The sequence below is a fragment of the Vanacampus margaritifer genome, chromosome 1, assembly GCF_051991255.1.
Source record: "Vanacampus margaritifer isolate UIUO_Vmar chromosome 1, RoL_Vmar_1.0, whole genome shotgun sequence".
NCBI classification, from domain to species: Eukaryota; Metazoa; Chordata; class Actinopteri; order Syngnathiformes; family Syngnathidae; genus Vanacampus; species Vanacampus margaritifer.
In genome coordinates, this window is record NC_135432.1 from 62,901,198 (window position 1) to 62,919,207 (window position 18,010).

The window sequence follows — 18,010 nt, forward strand, 5'->3', positions numbered from 1 at the left end:
AAAAAAAAAACAATAAAAAAAAAATTGTATTTTTGTAGCACCACAATCATCATTGCTCTATAAGCGAAGTGCGCATCTCGACTGCACGGTGCATTATGGGTAACGCCGTGGTGCATTGTGGGTAGGCTAAACTACCATACGGTCATTGAAAATGAATTGGATCCAATGGAATGAGCTCTGATTTCTAACATTTCAACCGCTGGAAAGTTGCTGTTTTTTTTTTTTATTTAATGTATTTTAAACATGCATAGCATGTGGTTTACTGACTTCGGGGGTTGACTTGCAAGCTTTAAGGTGTACAGTTACGCGAAGACTGTCGCCACTCTTATCTCCGCCATTCAAATGACGGTCCGTTGGTAGCCTTCACGCATGCGCAAATGTAACGCGCACTTCGCTTATTAACATCTTTATTGAGGTAAATGTGCGCGTGTAGTATTTGTGTGATAGGACTGTAATGATGGGAAGTTGCAAGCACGACACAGTCAAGTGTGTAAAAATGAAATCTTTTAATCGGTGGCTTGATGATTCATGGTTGCAATCAGAAGAACCAGAGCCAGATTGATGAAGACTACGCATACAGGAAGAGCCTAAAACAGACTGACAAATTGAACAAAGTCTCAATCACTCGCTTAAAAAAAAATAACAAAACAAAAACAGGACAGCACTGGGGTTGCTTTGCTGTCACAATGGAAACTTATTAAGACATCATTCTGGAATCATTTCAGTGAAATTCATTTGGGATCTTTTTGCGAGTCGGAGTTTGGCGTCAGATTGAACAATTGTACAAGGGGTGCCTTGAGATATGAATGATACGACCTTTTGAGTTTTTCAGGATACGAGATGGCGCAACATGTAAGCAGACAAAAAAAAAATACTCAGAGGCATATATTCAAATAAAATTGAAATATGACTCATATTATTGCAGTTACAGTAGTTGTGAAAGTCTTCTTGCATTTTCTTTATTAAAACGTTGACATTTCTTTTAGGGAGACTAATAGGAGGATTAATAGCATTTCCATTCATTTCAATGGGGAATTATGATTGAACTTGTATCTCAAGGCACCATTGTACGTTTTGCACAAAGAAATCTTTCAGCTTGTACTACATTCAACGTCACGACCGCGCTAATATATCGTACATTCGCTTCTTCCTCACGCCCTTCTTAATGCTTGTTAACGTTCAACACTTGAAGCTGGGGTTGGGTTTTGACAACTTGTTTTGGACACAATACAAATCCTCTCAATAGGGTTCGGCATAAAGACGTCAATGATGGATGATTCAATGGATCCTCAGCAGTTACTTTTCATGCCTCTTCTGGTTAAAGTTGGTTTGGTATGACACTTAAAAAAAAATTTAATGAATAAATTTTTACGTAAACAGCTTTTTTTTTGTCAGTCGCACAAAAAAAAAAAAAGAAAAAAATATTCCCAGGTTAGTTAAAGTAAAAAAATATAAAATGTCCAGGAAAACCAACTCAACGAAACAACATTTGCGAGTTTATATATTAAGCATTCGTTGTGCTGTTTAACAAAACAATTGTGTGGAACCATGTGACAAAAAAAAAAAAAGTCAGCATTAGTTGTTAATTATTTTCAGGGCAGAATCTAACCAAAATAAAATATTGTTGCATAGTTGGCTAAAGTATTTGTCCTCTGTTTCTTTGTCATATATATTTTTTAAAGTACTACAATTTACACAAAAAAACTACTGTAGATAAAAGGACTTCCAAAACATACATTTTCATTTCAACAAATTTTGTGAATTTTTTTTTTTTTTTTTGCAGCAGCATCCCAATTTAACCAAATATGGCACATTTCCGTTTTTAGCTTGCTTCCTAAAATATGAATTTAAACGATTCAATAGCTATGACTTCATTTGAAAATTTTCGTTTCTCTCCAGTATCATCCAGTGAATTTTTCCGACAAAAAAATGGTACAATAATTTGATGAACCAATGTATTTGTTACACACATATTAGGAGAACAAAAAAAAAAAAAAAAAAAAAAACGTGCTAAAAATAATAATAAATTCCTCAACAACGCCATCAGAACCCAACCCGGTCATTTTCCAAGATTAAACATACAAACTGGGGGCAGATTCACTAAAATGCAAATAAAGACATAAATAAGGATCATAGCGGTACAATCACCTGACGGGGGAGGAGTAAGCGGAGGATTGGTCGTTATGGCAACGAGGTCGACCACCACCACCGCCACCGATTGGACAACAAAAAAAGTTATTATTATTAGTCATGAAAGTCGTCGCTCATTCAATCAAGCACACTATTTACAAAGGCATACACATACGCCGGTAGGAGGCGTACTCGACGCATTATTTACACGCACACACACACACACATCCACGCTGGGAGGAGTCAAGAAAAATGACTTAAGAACGTAAAATGTTAACTGGCAATTGTATTAGAAACCAGTGCAGTGATTCCCAACCACTGTGGCAAAATGAAATGTTCAGATTTCACAATAAATCAATTAAAATGAGATTTTTTATTTTATTTTTTTTATTTTTTGGGGGGGGGGGGGGAGTACAGACTCTCTTCCTCAAAAACTTACCCAGTCAATGCTCACAAGATGGCGCCAAAATCTAGGCTAATAGAGAAAATAGGTGTCAAGGAAGTAAACTGAAGTGATAGATCACAACTAGATTAGGAGCTTCGCATATTTGGGAGGAGCTACAGCATGTTTAGCCTGGGTTGTTAGAAACTACGGAGAGTTTTTAACTCATTCACTGCCATTGACGGCTATACACGTCAAAAATTCATTTTAACTTTTTCGATTAGTTTAACATTTTTTCCCTACTTTTGTTAACAAGAGTGTGAAAACCAATTTTTTTTATTGAACATTTAGAACAGATATAAAATTTGTGATTGTGAGTTAACTGGTGAAGTCATGCGATTAATTACAATTAAAGATTTTAATCGCCTGATGTCCCTAATTTTTAATAATCTTTTCTAAATTGCGTCAGGCGATTACATTTTTTAAATTGTAATTAATCACGACTTCAATAATGAACTCACGATTAATCACAAATTTTATATCTGTTCTAAATGTACAATATATATATATATTTTTAGGTTTTCATACTTTTATTAACAAGAGTGGAAAAAATGTTAAACTAATAGAAATAGTTCAAATGAATTTTTGACGTCTATAGCCGTCAATGGCAGTGAATGAAAAATCTAAATCAAATCATGTGCAAGTAATTTCAAGGGTAATGTTTTTGCCCACACCCAAAAGCTTGATTTTCTTTAGATGCATGGCGCCAAAGCACTACTTTTCTATCAGACAGCATTTTTAGCCTGCCTAATGGAAGGTCATGTCATTATAGTGTCTTGGCACCAAGATAGCGCCGAAGCACCACTTTTCTATTAGACTTGTGGCATCTATAAGCTATCATAAACATTTTTGGGAATATGCTTTTTTTTAAATTTTATTTTTTAAAGTAAATATAATGAAGCATTGGTCAACAAAAAAGTAATATCAAATTGCCAAATTGGCGAATCCGTGAGTAGTGAATCATGAATATGCAGATGATCACTAAATTCATTTTATAATCCAGTATGCGCCTTGGCCAAGGTTGGGAATCACTGAGCTGGTGTAATATAAGATCAGGAGGGGGCTTCCTTTCTTTTTGGCAGACAACATCAGATCGGGTCCTAACGCTCTCTGCGGGGGTCCGCAAATGGCCCACACGCCGCAGTTTGGCCCACCACATGGCGACAACGCAGCCCCTGCGTTTAAAAGCTGTCAAATAGCTAACGAACCGCTCTTTTGGTCTGGAGAGGAGCAGAGAGAAATTCAAAAACAATAAAGAAAGGCTGGGGTCGCCACGGCGACCGCTTTTTCCCCCTCTCCTCGTGTCTGGAGTTTTAAGGCCTTCGCCGTGACTTTGAAAGCTCGCCCCCGACCGGTGTGAGCCGTGCTAATTGGCTGTCAAGAGTCTGCAGGTGTAAGCGCACGGAGCGCTCCCTCAACGTCGGCGCTAGCCGGGCAAGGCTTCGGTCCAACGGACATGGGTGCTCGGAGGCCAACTCAAATCGCCCAAAAAAAAATCTAGAACACCGTTTGAGCATTTATTCGATATCCAGTAGAACAACACTGTCTTATACAGGAAGCAACCCCCCCCCCCCCCCCTAATAATACGAGATTTTGTTACACTAGTAGCACTACATGTTCCGGATGAGGCAAAACTGCGCACTACTTGACAGCCGTCTGCTACTAGTACTGACTAGAAGAATTTTACAAAATCCCTAGTAGTACTAGTATCGCCCAGCGTCAACTAGTGCACAATGTGGCCTCACTAGTAACGTAGTTGTCCTACTAGTGATGACATTTGAGCGTTATGTGATATCCTTGATAGCCATCTTTAAGTCAATGCACTAGTATGCGCTTTTTCCTCACTAGTAAGACAATTCAGTGCACTAGGAGAAACGTTTTTTCCTACTACTAATGCAACCTTCGGCCTACTAGTACACTACTAGGACCAGTGGAAGGCAGTAGTGGAAAACATTAATAGTGTGACACTAGTGGGCCCAAAACATTCTACTAGTGCACTCAATTTTAAGGATAGTGAATAAATGCTTTATCCTTGATATCCAGCCATGTACTAGTCAAACTTTGTCCTCACAAGTAAAACAATTCAGCGCACTAGTACAATGACTACAACACACTATTAGAATGTTCATGTTTTACTAATAACATTTGTCAGTTCATGTTATTTGTTGTTTGCACGCTACTAGTGCAATAGTACTAGCAAAGTAGTAGTTATTAACAAATAGGATTTTACGTCTGTACTAGTACTAGAATCATGCAGCCGTCAACTAGAGCAACATTTTGCCTCACTAGTAGCATGTATCCTACTAGTATGCCATAGTTGCACGACTAGTGTGGACAAAAAGCATACTTGAACTACATGGACCTTAGGTTGGAGATAAAGGATATTAGTAAACGTTCCAATGGTAGAATGACTGTCTAGTATCAACCCCCCCCCCATCACGAGTGCCTAGTAGTGTTACTAGTGCAGCACAATAGTTTGATAGTAATATTTAATTGCATATTCGTGCACCATCAAATATAGCCAATAAATGCTCAAACAGTTTTCCATATTTTGACCATTTTTCTTGTGCACTAAATTGTCTTAGTGAGGATAATGACCGCACTAGTATAGATAATGACCGCACTAGTATACTGACCTTAAGCTGGACATCGAATTCGGTAAATTTTCAATAGTCCATAGTAAGAAAAAAAAAAAAAGAAAAGACTCTTCAGGCAGCCACGATGGTCTCAGTGTTATTACAATTCTGCTTTTAAAAAAGCATAAACCCACATAGAATAAAAAGGGAGACATAAAAACTAAAATGGTCCTAAGATTGATCCTTGTGGCTTTGGAGCACGCACACAGTCCAGGAAATAGACGGATCCGCCACCATCTCATCCAATCAATTCACAGAAAGTTGCATGTCAGCGCCTTTAAAAATACCCCTCAGTCGCTAATGACGGCGGGAGACGCGGAGGAACTCAGCGGGGGGGTAACGGCCGAGCGCTAATAAATGGGCGAACCCCCAGCCAGCCAGCCAGTCCCTGGTCGCCATAGCAACACGCAGCCCCTCTGCCTTATATATATTTTTTCAAACGGTCACTTGAAATGCAAAAGCAGTCTGAGGAGCGGCGCTTCGGTCGCTACCAGCGGTTGATGATCTGGCTCATGTAGTCCTCGGTGGGGAGCCGGCCGCCCCCCGCCGCCTCCTCCGTCCGGCCGCCCTCTTCCTCGTCGCCGACGTCGTCCCGCTCCTCGCCTCGGTTGGCTCCCGGGGGCCGGCGGCGGGCCGAGGGCCACAGGCTGAGGCCCAGGCCCAGGCCCTGGTGGCTCTGCTGCATGTGGTTCTTGATGCGCTGCAGCCGGCGCTCCTGCTGCCTGGTGAACTGGTAGCGCTGCTGGAACAGGTCCCGGGCGTAGTCGTACAGCTCCATGTCCAGCTCGTTCAGCTCCTCGATGCGCTGAACCTGAAAATACACAATCAGAAATCATTTACGTGTTCTTGCTCCCCCCCCCCCCCTTCCCCAAAATACAAGTTCTAAAAGAGTTCCAAACCGTAGCGTTGTCCAGGTCCACCCCGGCGGCGCGGGTGCTGTTGTACTGCATGAAAGGCCGGATGAAGCGCAGTCTGAAGGTGCGCTCGAACAGGAACTGGGTTTTCCTCTGGTACTCCGTCAGGCCGAAGAAGGCCATGTCTCGCAGGTTCTTCTTGGCCGACTCCAGGAGGAGCTGGGCCCGCTTCTTCTCGGGCACCGTCGACATGTTGTAGCAGCCCACCAGACTCAGGTCGGCCAGCATGCGCACCTGCCGGACAGGAAGTGACAACGGGTGGTTGAAAAGGGGTAAAATTCTCTGGAGGTATGCGAAGAATCGATGAATGAAGCACTCTAAGGATCGTTTGGCAAAAAAACTAAAAAATATATAGGTCAAAATGGGGCAGACAACTTGTTGGGTTATTCATTTACCCAAAACATTTGGTCACATGAATAACCCATAAACAATCGAATTTGGGTAAAAAACAACCAAACAAAATATGGGTCAAAAAGGAGTAGAGTACTTTTTGGGTTATTTAACTAACCCTAAAGCTTTGGGTAAATGAGTAACCTCAAACCAACCACATTTGGATCAAAATTAACCCAATGTGGGTTAAAAAGTGGCAGACAACGTTTGGGTTATTCATTTACCCAAAACATTTGGTCACATGAATAACCCATAAACAATCGAATTTGGGTAAAAAACAACCAAACAAAATATGGGTCAAAAAGGAGTAGAGTACTTTTTGGGTTATTTAATTAACCCTAAAGCTTTGGGTAAATGAGTAACCTCAAACCAACCACATTTGGATCAAAATTAACCCAATGTGGGTTAAAAAGTGGCAGACAACGTTTGGGTTATTCATTTACCCAAAACATTTGGTCACATGAATAACCCATAAACAATCGAATTTGGGTAAAAAACAACCAAACAAAATATGGGTCAAAAAGGAGTAGAGTACTTTTTGGGTTATTTAACTAACCCTAAAGCTTTGGGTAAATGAGTAACCTCAAAAAAACAAAAAAATATATAGGTCAAAATGGGGCAGACAACTTGTTGGGTTATTCATTTACCCAAAACATTTGGTCACATGAATAACCCATAAACAATCAAATTTGGGTAAAAAACAACCAAACAAAATATGGGTCAAAAAGGAGTAGAGTACTTTTTGGGTTATTTAACTAACCCTAAAGCTTTGGGTAAATGAGTAACCTCAAAAAAACAAAAAAATATATAGGTCAAAATGGGGCAGACAACTTGTTGGGTTATTCATTTACCCAAAACATTTGGTCACATGAATAACCCATAAACAATCAAATTTGGGTAAAAAACAAACAAACAAAATATGAGTCAAAAAGGAGTACTTTTTGGGTTATTTAATTAACCCTAAAGCTTTGGGTAAATGAGTAACCTCAAACCAACCACATTTGGATCAAAATTAACCCAATGTGGGTTAAAAAGTGGCAGACAATTTTTGGGGCTACTCATTTAACACAAAATGATTGGTATGAATGAATACTCCACAAACAACCCAATTTTGGTAAAAAAAAAACAAAAAAAACAATATGGGTCAAAACGGGGCAGAGACAACTTTTTGGGTTATTCATTTAACCCAAAAAGTTTAGAATTTGTTCAATCTATTAACCCACAAACAACCCAATTTTTTTTTTAAACTTGTTTGGTTTCAATGAATAACCCACAACATTGACCCAATTTTTTTACAGTGAATTTTCAAAGTCTGCCTTATCCTACAGAAAGAAAAATAAATACAGAAAATACTATAATGAAAAATAAATATTAAATGTAGACATAGAATATTAGATGGAGAACAAGAATGTTAAAAAACTAAAAAAAAACATATTAAAAAAAGGGGAAAAAAATACAAAACAATAGACATTGGATGAAAAATTTCCAAACTGTTTGACCCCTAAAAAAATAATTTGAAAAACAAAAAATCCCAAAACATTGGATTAAAAAAAGGAAAAATACAAACGTATAAAAACAAACAAAAATATTAGTCAGAAAATATTGTATGAATAAAAACTACTAGGAAAGATAGTAAAATATTACAAAAACAGCACCGTAGCAATATGTGACTGATATGTTGTTCTTCTATTTGCTGTTGCGACATACCCAAAGAGCCCAAAGATAATTTCTGCTCTCAGCTACAATGTATACAATAGTAGCCATTATTAAAAATGAAACGGAGAAAAACAACCATCTGTAATGTTAGCACTGTTCATCTATAACGCGCAACTGTATGCTGACACTGTTAAACATTTAGAAGATAATGCAGTCAATGATGATGTGATTGCAAATGACCTCCACAGCGTGTTCACTTTGGACGGAGCTCCCGGGACGAGAGAGGGCGAGAGACAGATACAAATCAACTAACTCGGCTTAATTTATTACTCGTGTTTGTAAAAAAACAACAACACGCACACACATTGTAAGAGGATCTTGAAAAAAATAATCGCATATTAAAGATCACAATTCGATTCTTTCTGAAAATCATTTTGAGCCTCACCTGTCTGTTGTTAGCCAGGTTGTAGGGACAGTCCATGAACTGCTGCAGGGTGCACCCCGACCAATCGGAGCCCTCGTAGCAGGACGGCAGCTCCTCCGGCGTGGGCGTGCGCCCGTCGCACATATGTAGCGAGGTCTTCCACGTGGCCCCCCGCTGCACGTGGCGCCACTCGCTCAGGTAACGCGACACCGGGTCCCTCAGTAGCGTGATGTAATAGAACTTCCTGCTGGAGGAAAGACAAAAAAAAAAAAAGGGGAAAAAAAAGGAAGGTGAGCAAATTGCACTGAAAATTGCGCGTGACAACGAGGTTAATCAATAAGCTAACGGCCGCGTTTAAGAGAGAGTAAAAACAAGAGGACGCTATTTAAATTAATGACTTAGCTCGCACCGAGTGGCACAGCTGAAATGGGGGGGGGGGGGCAAAGTGGTGACATGATAATAAGATTACGTGCAGTTCTCTTTGTGGCCAAGTGGTGGCGACGTTTACTGCACAACAAGCTAGCGGATATTTCAGTATTAAAAAAAAAAAAAAAAAAAAAAAAGGCTAGATGATGATGCATCTAACAAATGTGAGCAGCAGACTGGAAAACAACATGGGAGAGGCCACATTTGACAGGAAGTGCGTTTGGTCAGTCTTCAGGTCACAAACAAAACAAACAAAAAAAGAAAAGAAATAAAAACGCTGGCACAATCACATTTCACGCCGTTCGGGTAGCAAAAGCGTTGGGACGACCCCACAGAGGGATGACTCATGCTGCATGCAGCATTTATTCTTCTTTTAGGGGATGTGCGTGTGTGAGTTTTGTTGTGTTGTAGTGTGTGGTTGTGTACATTGTGTGTGTACTTTAAAGTAGGGCTGTGCAATAAAAAATAAATAAAAAATGTTAATACTAATTTTGAGTTGTCTGAGTTGTTTAAATTGAAACATTTGCACTTTTTAAATAACATTAAATTAAAAAAATTAATCCAAGAGGAACTTGCATGATTATAGTGTTTCAGGGAATTTTATTTTTTTATTTTTATTTTTTTTTAGTTTAAAATTGTTCTTGGTTTGTACCAAAAAATTAATTCAATTATTACCAAAATAATCGTGGTTAATATTTTCATCATAATCGAGCAGGCCTACTTTAAAGAAAAAAAATCATGAAATTAGGTGTCAAAATTAATATTATTATTATTTTGATATGAATCATTTGGCGCCATCGTGTATCTTAAAATTGTCCAAATCGTCTGATTTCTGCAGTCGTCCATAAAAGAAGACTGTTTTGTGTTTTTTTTCAAAATTCTCAAACATCGGCATTTACTCATTAATTCATGCGTTCTTGTGCATTTTCTTCACCATCAACTTAATTAACAATTAATCTATCAAAGTAATCGTTAGATACAGTAACTAATGCTGCCTTGCCATGTCGGTCATGTTTTTTGTTTTTGAATGCGTTTTGTTGGCACAATGTTGATGTGCCTTTGTACTCTATGTGCGGCTTTTTGTCTGCATTTGTGCTGTTTTCCTTTTGTTTGTTTGTGTGTTGTTGGTGTGTTACTGTAGCACATCAAACGCCTCCGGAAAGGGACCCTCCCACCAGAGCGGAGACCTTTCCAGGACTTCAAACTCCACCTAATTACTGCAGTCTAATCAATCAACACGTCCGCATTAGTGTGTGTGCGTGCGCGCGTGTGTGTGTGTGTGCGCAAGTGATGGTATGGATTCATCCTTGAACAAATACACTCTCTGTTAGCATCTATCCATCAGTAAAGCTTTGGTTTTGACAGACGCTGAGTTGTTGATTACACACAAACGTGTCACGCTAAAAACCTCATGTGCCTCCATAAACCTTCACAAAACCTCAAATCGGATCAGATCTAATTTAATCGGGGAGATCCCAGCCGACAAACCAGGCGCAACCCACAAGTAAAAAAAGGAAAAAAGAAAAGAAAAGTACATGGGGGGGGAATCACAGATTACGATGAGTGAGCCCTAAATCCAGTGAAAGCTGGGAGATCCTGGGCAAAGAACCAAACGCACCCTGGATCCCAGGATGGCGCAAGAAGAAAGATCAAAACTGAAATCCATCAATCTTGTCCTCATATCTAAAAGCAGGGAAAAAGTGCTGAGTGGCGGTAGGCACAATCAAAACGGGAGCTGGCTGCATTGTCCAGATTCCTGCGATGACATGACCACCATTCCTAATTCTCCCCACAATGCACCCCGTGTGAGTGTATGTGTGTGTGTGTGTGTGTGTATGCCTATTAAATCAGCGGTGACATTTCCCTTCCCATTCTCAGCTTACATACCCCTGCAGAAACTCGGCACGGTTTTGCGAAGAAGAAGATGAGGAAGAAGGTTAGCGGGGGTTTAGGGGTGGGGGGCGGATGTGAATTTCAATTAGTTTTTTCTAATACTATGAAAGCAGCGAGGGCCACGAGCCCAAGTGATTTATCAAAGTTATGGCTGCGCCTATAATGAAGGCAGCAGCGTATTAGCAGACACAAATAAATAAAACACACTAAACTCTGCTTGGTCTCACTTGCTCACACCAACTTGCTCGCTCTCACACACACACACACACACGCACACACACACACACACACACACACACACACACACACACACACACACACGCACACGCACACACACTACTCACTACCTCGCTCATTCACTCGGGGTCACACTCCAAATTCTGCTGGGTCACTCGCTCAGACTTAAGTGCGTCTCACTCACTCACTCACACTCCAAATTCTGCTGGGTCACTCACTCACTCATTCACTCACTCATTCACTCAAACTACAAATTCTGATGGGTCACTCACTCACTCACTCACCCACTACGTTCTGTTGGGTCACTCACTCACTCACTCACTCACTCACTCACTCACTCACTCACTCACTCACTCACTCACTACGTTCTGCTGGTTCACTCACTCACTCAGCTGGGTCACTCACTCACTCACTACATTCTGCTGGGTCACTCACTCACTCACTCACTCACTCTGCTGGGTCACTCACTCACTCTATTCTGCTGGGTCACTCACTCACTCACTCACTCACCCACTACGTTCTGCTGGGTCACTCACTCACTCACTCACTCACTCACTACGTTCTGTTGGGTCACTCACTCACTCACCCACTACGTTCTGCTGGGTCACTCACTCACTCACCCACTACGTTCTGCTGGTTCACTCACTCACTCAGCTGGGTCACTCACTCACTCACTACATTCTGCTGGGTCACTCACTCACTCACTCACTCTGCTGGGTCACTCACTCACTCTATTCTGCTGGGTCACTCACTCACCCACTACGTTCTGCTGGGTCACTCACTCACTCACTCACTCACTCACTCACTACGTTCTGTTGGGTCACTCACTCACTCACCCACTACGTTCTGCTGGGTCACTCACTCACTCACCCACTACGTTCTGTTGGGTCACTCACTCACTCACTCACCCACTACATTCTGCTGGGTCACTCACTCACTCACTCACTACGTTCTGTTGGGTCACTCACTCACTCACTCACTCACTCACTCACTCACTACGTTCTGCTGGGTCACTCACTCACTCACTCACTCTGCTGGGTCACTCACTCTCTCACTCACCCACTATATTCTGCTGGGTCACTCACTCACTCACTCACTCACACTCCAAATTCTGCTGGGTCACTCACTCACTCACTCACCCACCCACTACGTTCTGTTGGGTCACTCACTCACTCACTCACCCACTATGTTCTGCTGGGTCACTCACTCACTCACTCTGCTGGGTCACTCACTCACTCACTACATTCTGCTGGGTCACTCACTCACTCACTCACTCACTCACTCACTCACACTCCAAATTCTGCTGGGTCACTCACTCACTCACTCACTCACTCACTCACTACGTTCTGTTGGGTCACTCACTCACTCACCCACTACGTTCTGCTGGGTCACTCACTCACTCACTCTGCTGGGTCACTCACTCACTCACTACATTCTGCTGGGTCACTCACTCACTATGTTCTGCTGGGTCACTCGCTCGCTCGCTCACTCACTCACTCACGTGACGCGAGTCTTCGCATGGAAGTGGCAGCCACACGCAGGCGGCAAGTCTTATGTCTTTACGTGCAATAAAAACATGAAGGGGTCTCATGTGACGTTTTGTCACCAATGTGACGCTTTGTCACTATCGGGGCGCGTCAACCAGCGATCTTATGAAACATACACTCACCAGACGTTAACATTCAATCCACTATTTATTCGCTAGATCCAATATGAGAGCAGTATATAAAATTCGGCCTTGTCAAAGTTAGCCCAAATGCATCTTTCCAAATATTACATCTGCGAGCCGCCTCAAAGGCACATTTGCCACTTTCATATTCATAATAGGGCGGAAACAGCTGTCACCACAATAAGACAATTCATATGGTTAGAATTCATACAATTATACGGGTAGTTGCTTCTTGTCTTTTTGGGCATCATTCGTTTGACAGGTTTTTTTTTCCTACCAATTTGTCAACTGAAAGAACTCTTGTGTATTTTTCGCGTGCATGCGTGTGTGTGGTGTCAAGCAAATCAGCCGGCACTTTACAGTATTGATTCATCTCTTTCTTTCTTTTTTCTTTTTTGTCTTCGCAGTGCAAGTGTTGCGCAGCTAATAAAGTGGGCGTTTGGCACCGACGAGTGCAATGCGGCTATTTTCTGAGCCATTACTACTTCGGCCCTTTTTTTGTGTGTGGTGCTTTTGTTTGCCGCGACTGAACAGAATCGAACCTGCAAGTGTGGGCTTAAATCGTGCAATATGTGAAGCAGACTAATAGTAAAAACAACAATTCCACTTACTGTATCGTCGGCCATTATTGCTTGTCGACTTTTCTCAAGTTTTGAAAGGACACAAATGATAAGAATGTTTTTGAGGCCGATGCTGATTTTAATATTTGGCAGAATAAAATACAGATAACGGATTAATCAGACAATAAACTAAAAAAAACTTAATGAGTGAATGCATATTTTCACGCAACAAAAGTCATTTTAGGAAGGCTTGAGTGGGGAAAGCAGTTGTTGTTGATCTGGCATCCACACGCATTCAATTATCTTAAAACAACCCGCATCTGCTGCATGAACTCACACTTTCAGACTCGGCAAATGTGTTGTCTGCCAATTAATCCTGGTGCTGACTTTTTTTTTATTTATTTAGGGAGGCGTTTATATTTTTAGAGTGTTGACAGGAATTGTCATTGCGCTGATGTCAACATGCGTCTTATCTGATTAAAGCATCTGCTGCTGAATGGGCACTTTTATACACGGCAATTTTTTTCTCTGCAGATTAATCATGGCGACTTATTAGAGGAAGGCGTTTATTTTTTAGAGACCTGTCTTAAAATGAATTGTCATCATGCTGATGTCACCATGCATCCAATTATCTTAATAGATTGGCAGCCAGAACAGGTACTTTCCAACAATGCATTTTCTCAGTGAATTATTTGTGGGAGGCATTTATTTTTCAATTGCCACACTGACATCCACGCATATTTAATTATCTTAATGAAGCAACCTGAAGCACGACTGCCTAAATGGGCACTTTCAGACAAGGTGAGTTTTCTTGGCAAATAGATCGTGGTGGCTTATTTGAGGAAGGCTTTTATTTTTCTAGAGTGTTAGACGCAATTGTCGTCGTTGCACTGACATCATCCACCAACGGAATTATCTTAGTGAAGCGACTTACAACGGCTGTCTGAATGGGCACTTTCCAACAATGCATTTTCTCAGTGAATTATTTGTGGCAGGCATTTATTTTTCAAAAGCATTAGAAAAGCAATTGCCACACTGACATCCATGCATATTTAATTATCTTAATGAAACAACCTGAAGCAAGACTGCCTAAATGGGCACTTTCAGACAAGGTGAGTTTTCTTGGCAAATAGATCCAGGTGGCTTATTTGAGGAAGGCTTTTATTTTTCTAGAGTGTTAAACGCAATTGTCGTCGTTGCACTGACATCATCCACCAACGGAATTATCTTAGTGAAGCAACTTACAATGGCTGCCTGAATGGGCACTTTCCAACAATGCATTTTCTCAGTGAATTATTTGTGGCAGGCATTTATTTTTCAAAAGCATTAGAAAAGCAATTGCCACACTGACATCCACGCATTTTTAATTATCTTAATGAAACAACCTGAAGCATGACTGCCTAAATGGGCACTTTCAGACAAGGTGAGTTTTCTTGGCAAATAGATCCAGGTGTCTTATTTGAGGAAGGCTTTTATTTTTCTAGAGTGTTAGACGCAATTGTCGTCGTTGCACTGACATTCTCCACCAACGGAATTATCTTAGTGAAGCGACTTACAATGGCTGCCTGAATGGGCACTTTCCAACAATGCATTTTCTCAGTGAATTATTTGTGGCAGGCATTTATTTTTCAAAAGCATTAGAAAAGCAATTGCCACACTGACATCCACGCATATTTAATTATCTTAATGAAACAACCTGAAGCAAGACAGCCTAAATGGGCACTTTCAGACAAGGTGAGTTTTCTTGGCAAATAGATCCAGGTGTCTTATTTGAGGAAGGCTTTTATTTTTCTAGAGTGTTAGACGCAATTGTCGTCGTTGCACTGACATTCTCCACCAACGGAATTATCTTAGTGAAGCGACTTACAATGGCTGCCTGAATGGGCACTTTCCAACAATGCATTTTCTCAGTGAATTATTTGTGGCAGGCATTTATTTTTCAAAAGCATTAGAAAAGCAATTGCCACACTGACATCCATGCATATTTAATTATCTTAATGAAACAACCTGAAGCAAGACTGCCTAAATGGGCACTTTCAGACAAGGTGAGTTTTCTTGGCAAATAGATCCAGGTGTCTTATTTGAGGAAGGCTTTTATTTTTCTAGAGTGTTAGACGCAATTGTCGTCGTTGCACTGACATTCTCCACCAACGGAATTATCTTAGTGAAGCGACTTACAATGGCTGCCTGAATGGGCACTTTTGGACAAGGCAACTTTTCTCAGTGAATACATCAAGTGGCTTATTATAGGAAAGGCATTTATTTTTCTTCCCGAGCACTATTTTGAAGAACACTTTGCATGTGGCCATGTCTGAAGTGCTATCAAGGAAAACATACTCGAGGAGGAGGGTGGAGGGAGTTCAAAAATCAAAAATGATTACTTCTAAAACCTCTTGTGGTTTTAAGTTTCTCTTAATCACAGCCTCCCTCCACCACTAAACTTACTCATGTGTGCGCCACTAGATTACCCCAAATTTGCCCTTCTAGGCATTGGTTTGTGTTCAAATGCTGTTACGATACCACAACCTAAAGTGTGTGCTGCAAATTGAGGGATGGATCGCAGAAGAAGATTAAGAACTTTTGCATGACACGTATGACAGGTATTTTGAACGAGTGAATGGTTTCACTTTCTTTTCGCCATATTCTAGCACAGTTCTTGTTGTTCCACTTTTAATATGTTCATAAAAAAAAAACTGTCCGCACAGTGAATAAAGGTTTTATGAGGATGACAGTTAGAGCATGGGAAATAATTAACTTGATATTATTTCCTGCGGGAAACGGTTAACGAGAGGGCAGGACAACCGGGGGTGGCTTGCGGCTGCACAAATCACCAGCCGACAAAAGTGTCATTTTGTTTTAGGGTCTGTGTTTGAGTTTGAGCGTCTGGCCTTCAGAGTGACGTACGGGTGCGCATACCAAACTAGCAAACAAAATGGTGATGAAGGCCGCCGCCGCCACTTATTATTTGTCTGCGGATGTTTGTTGAAATACAAACTTCTTGACTAAAAACGGTGGCAATTCAACTAACTCTGCCTTGAAAATCCTTGAAAGGGCGTAACTTCCTTTTGATCCCACAAGATGGCGGCAGAGTATTTAAAATGGAGACTGGTATTCTGTTTTAGATTGAGTAAGTTACCGTGGCCTGTACCACGAGGCTTATCAATATTTTTTTCATTTTTTTTTGTAAAGATAATATTAATAATAATATATGAAAGTTATAGCGCTTTTCCGAATAGACAGAGATGTTTTAGACAAAACAAACAAAAAACAATACTTTGCGGCGCCACGGCCGACGCTAGAAGGAGGTGGATGATGACCACGACAGATGGGAGAAAGTTAAGTAGGATCTACCGGAACGTGGCAGATGACAAGATAGCTAGCTAGCTAGCTAGCTAGCGCTAGCCCGAGAAAGGAGGCAGATGTCCCTACAAGTGAGGATTTACTGCATCAAGACAGATGTAAAAACAGCCTAGGTGGAAGTTGAAAGTAAAAAGAAAACTTTTTAGAGGGAGGTGTAGCAGCCAAAACACGCCAGCGTACTTCCCCTTCCCAAATAACGTATCCAGTTAGCATATGGATGCGTGCTATTTATCTTGAGGCCGCCATTTAGGTGCGCAATGAAAAACAATGAGGCACATTTAACTGTCAAATAGTTTTAGGGCATCATACATTTTAAAACGCCACACAGATGGGAGAATGTGACTGAGGCAGTCTGTGTGATCGCTAGCACGTTGCCAGATAGCAGAACGTGCCAACCCTCAATTACAGGAAACAATTAGAAACGGCTCTAAATCCACGGTATCAGGAACCAGTTCTAAAGGGTTCGATGGGCTTTCCCGTTTGTTAAGCCGAGGGATTTGTTGCATTTATTGATTCTCAGCAGGGACTAGAGCCAAACTATCACTCCACCTTCCAGCAACGAGCTCTTTCTAAATTTTCACTCACTAAAAAAACGAAGTGCCAAAGCTTTATTTTAAAACAGTGGCGATATGCTTCTTTTTATGAGAATTACAATTTGTTTATATACTTGGAGCAAATCAATTGGTTGTGCTAATATTCCCACTTTAGTCTGATAAAAATACATTGTATTTTTTATTTATTTAAACGATACACTTTAATCACTGGTACGACAACAAAACCACTTTCAATCAAAATTGGGCATGCGTATCCGTGCAGAGTATTTTAAACTCGGGCAGCCTCGTGATGAAAACAACATCAAGCCTTGCTTACAGTATTGTGTGGAAACTGGAAATCTAAGCACACTGCTCACCTGGGAGCCATTTGCCTTCAGGAGTCCATGACCGGGGCAATTGCTCAAGAAAATGCAGCTGCCAGGGTCACGGGAAACATCTCCATAAGGTCGCGAGTGTTGGCGAGGGAGGCTAACGGCAACGCTGCACATAATTTCATGCATTGGAGGACGCGGTCACGGCTGCGGTGGGTCGGAAAAGACTCCGAATCGGCAGCTGTTTTGAAAACCGCAGAGGAATATTATGTTTTAGTTAATGATGTTCAACAAAACTGATTGAAAACGACAGTAATGCTTTGTTGAGTCGTAAATCATCACCCGCAAGTACAGTAGGGTCAATTTGTCTACTTACTAAGTTGACTGTCTTCCGAATTATTTTTGTAT

General features: G+C 41.0%; 1 protein-coding gene across 2 annotated transcripts in view; it reads right to left on the bottom strand.

Annotated features, from left to right (window-relative positions):
• Positions 1 to 491: 491 nt before the first annotated feature.
• hs6st1a (heparan sulfate 6-O-sulfotransferase 1a) overlaps positions 492 to 18,010 on the bottom strand; it is an 83,326-nt gene continuing 65,807 nt past the window's right edge. The window contains exons 2-4 of one of the 2 annotated variants that reach the window (XM_077559997.1): positions 8,614 to 8,836; positions 6,108 to 6,356; positions 492 to 6,019 (exon numbers count right to left, since the gene is read on the bottom strand). In XM_077559997.1, coding sequence (XP_077416123.1) covers positions 5,696 to 6,019; positions 6,108 to 6,356; positions 8,614 to 8,836 — 796 coding nt within the window. In that variant the 3' untranslated portion in view covers positions 492 to 5,695. Of the gene's footprint in view, positions 6,020 to 6,107; positions 6,357 to 8,613; positions 8,840 to 18,010 lie in introns of both variants that reach the window. The other variant, XM_077559996.1, reaches the window with a different exon arrangement.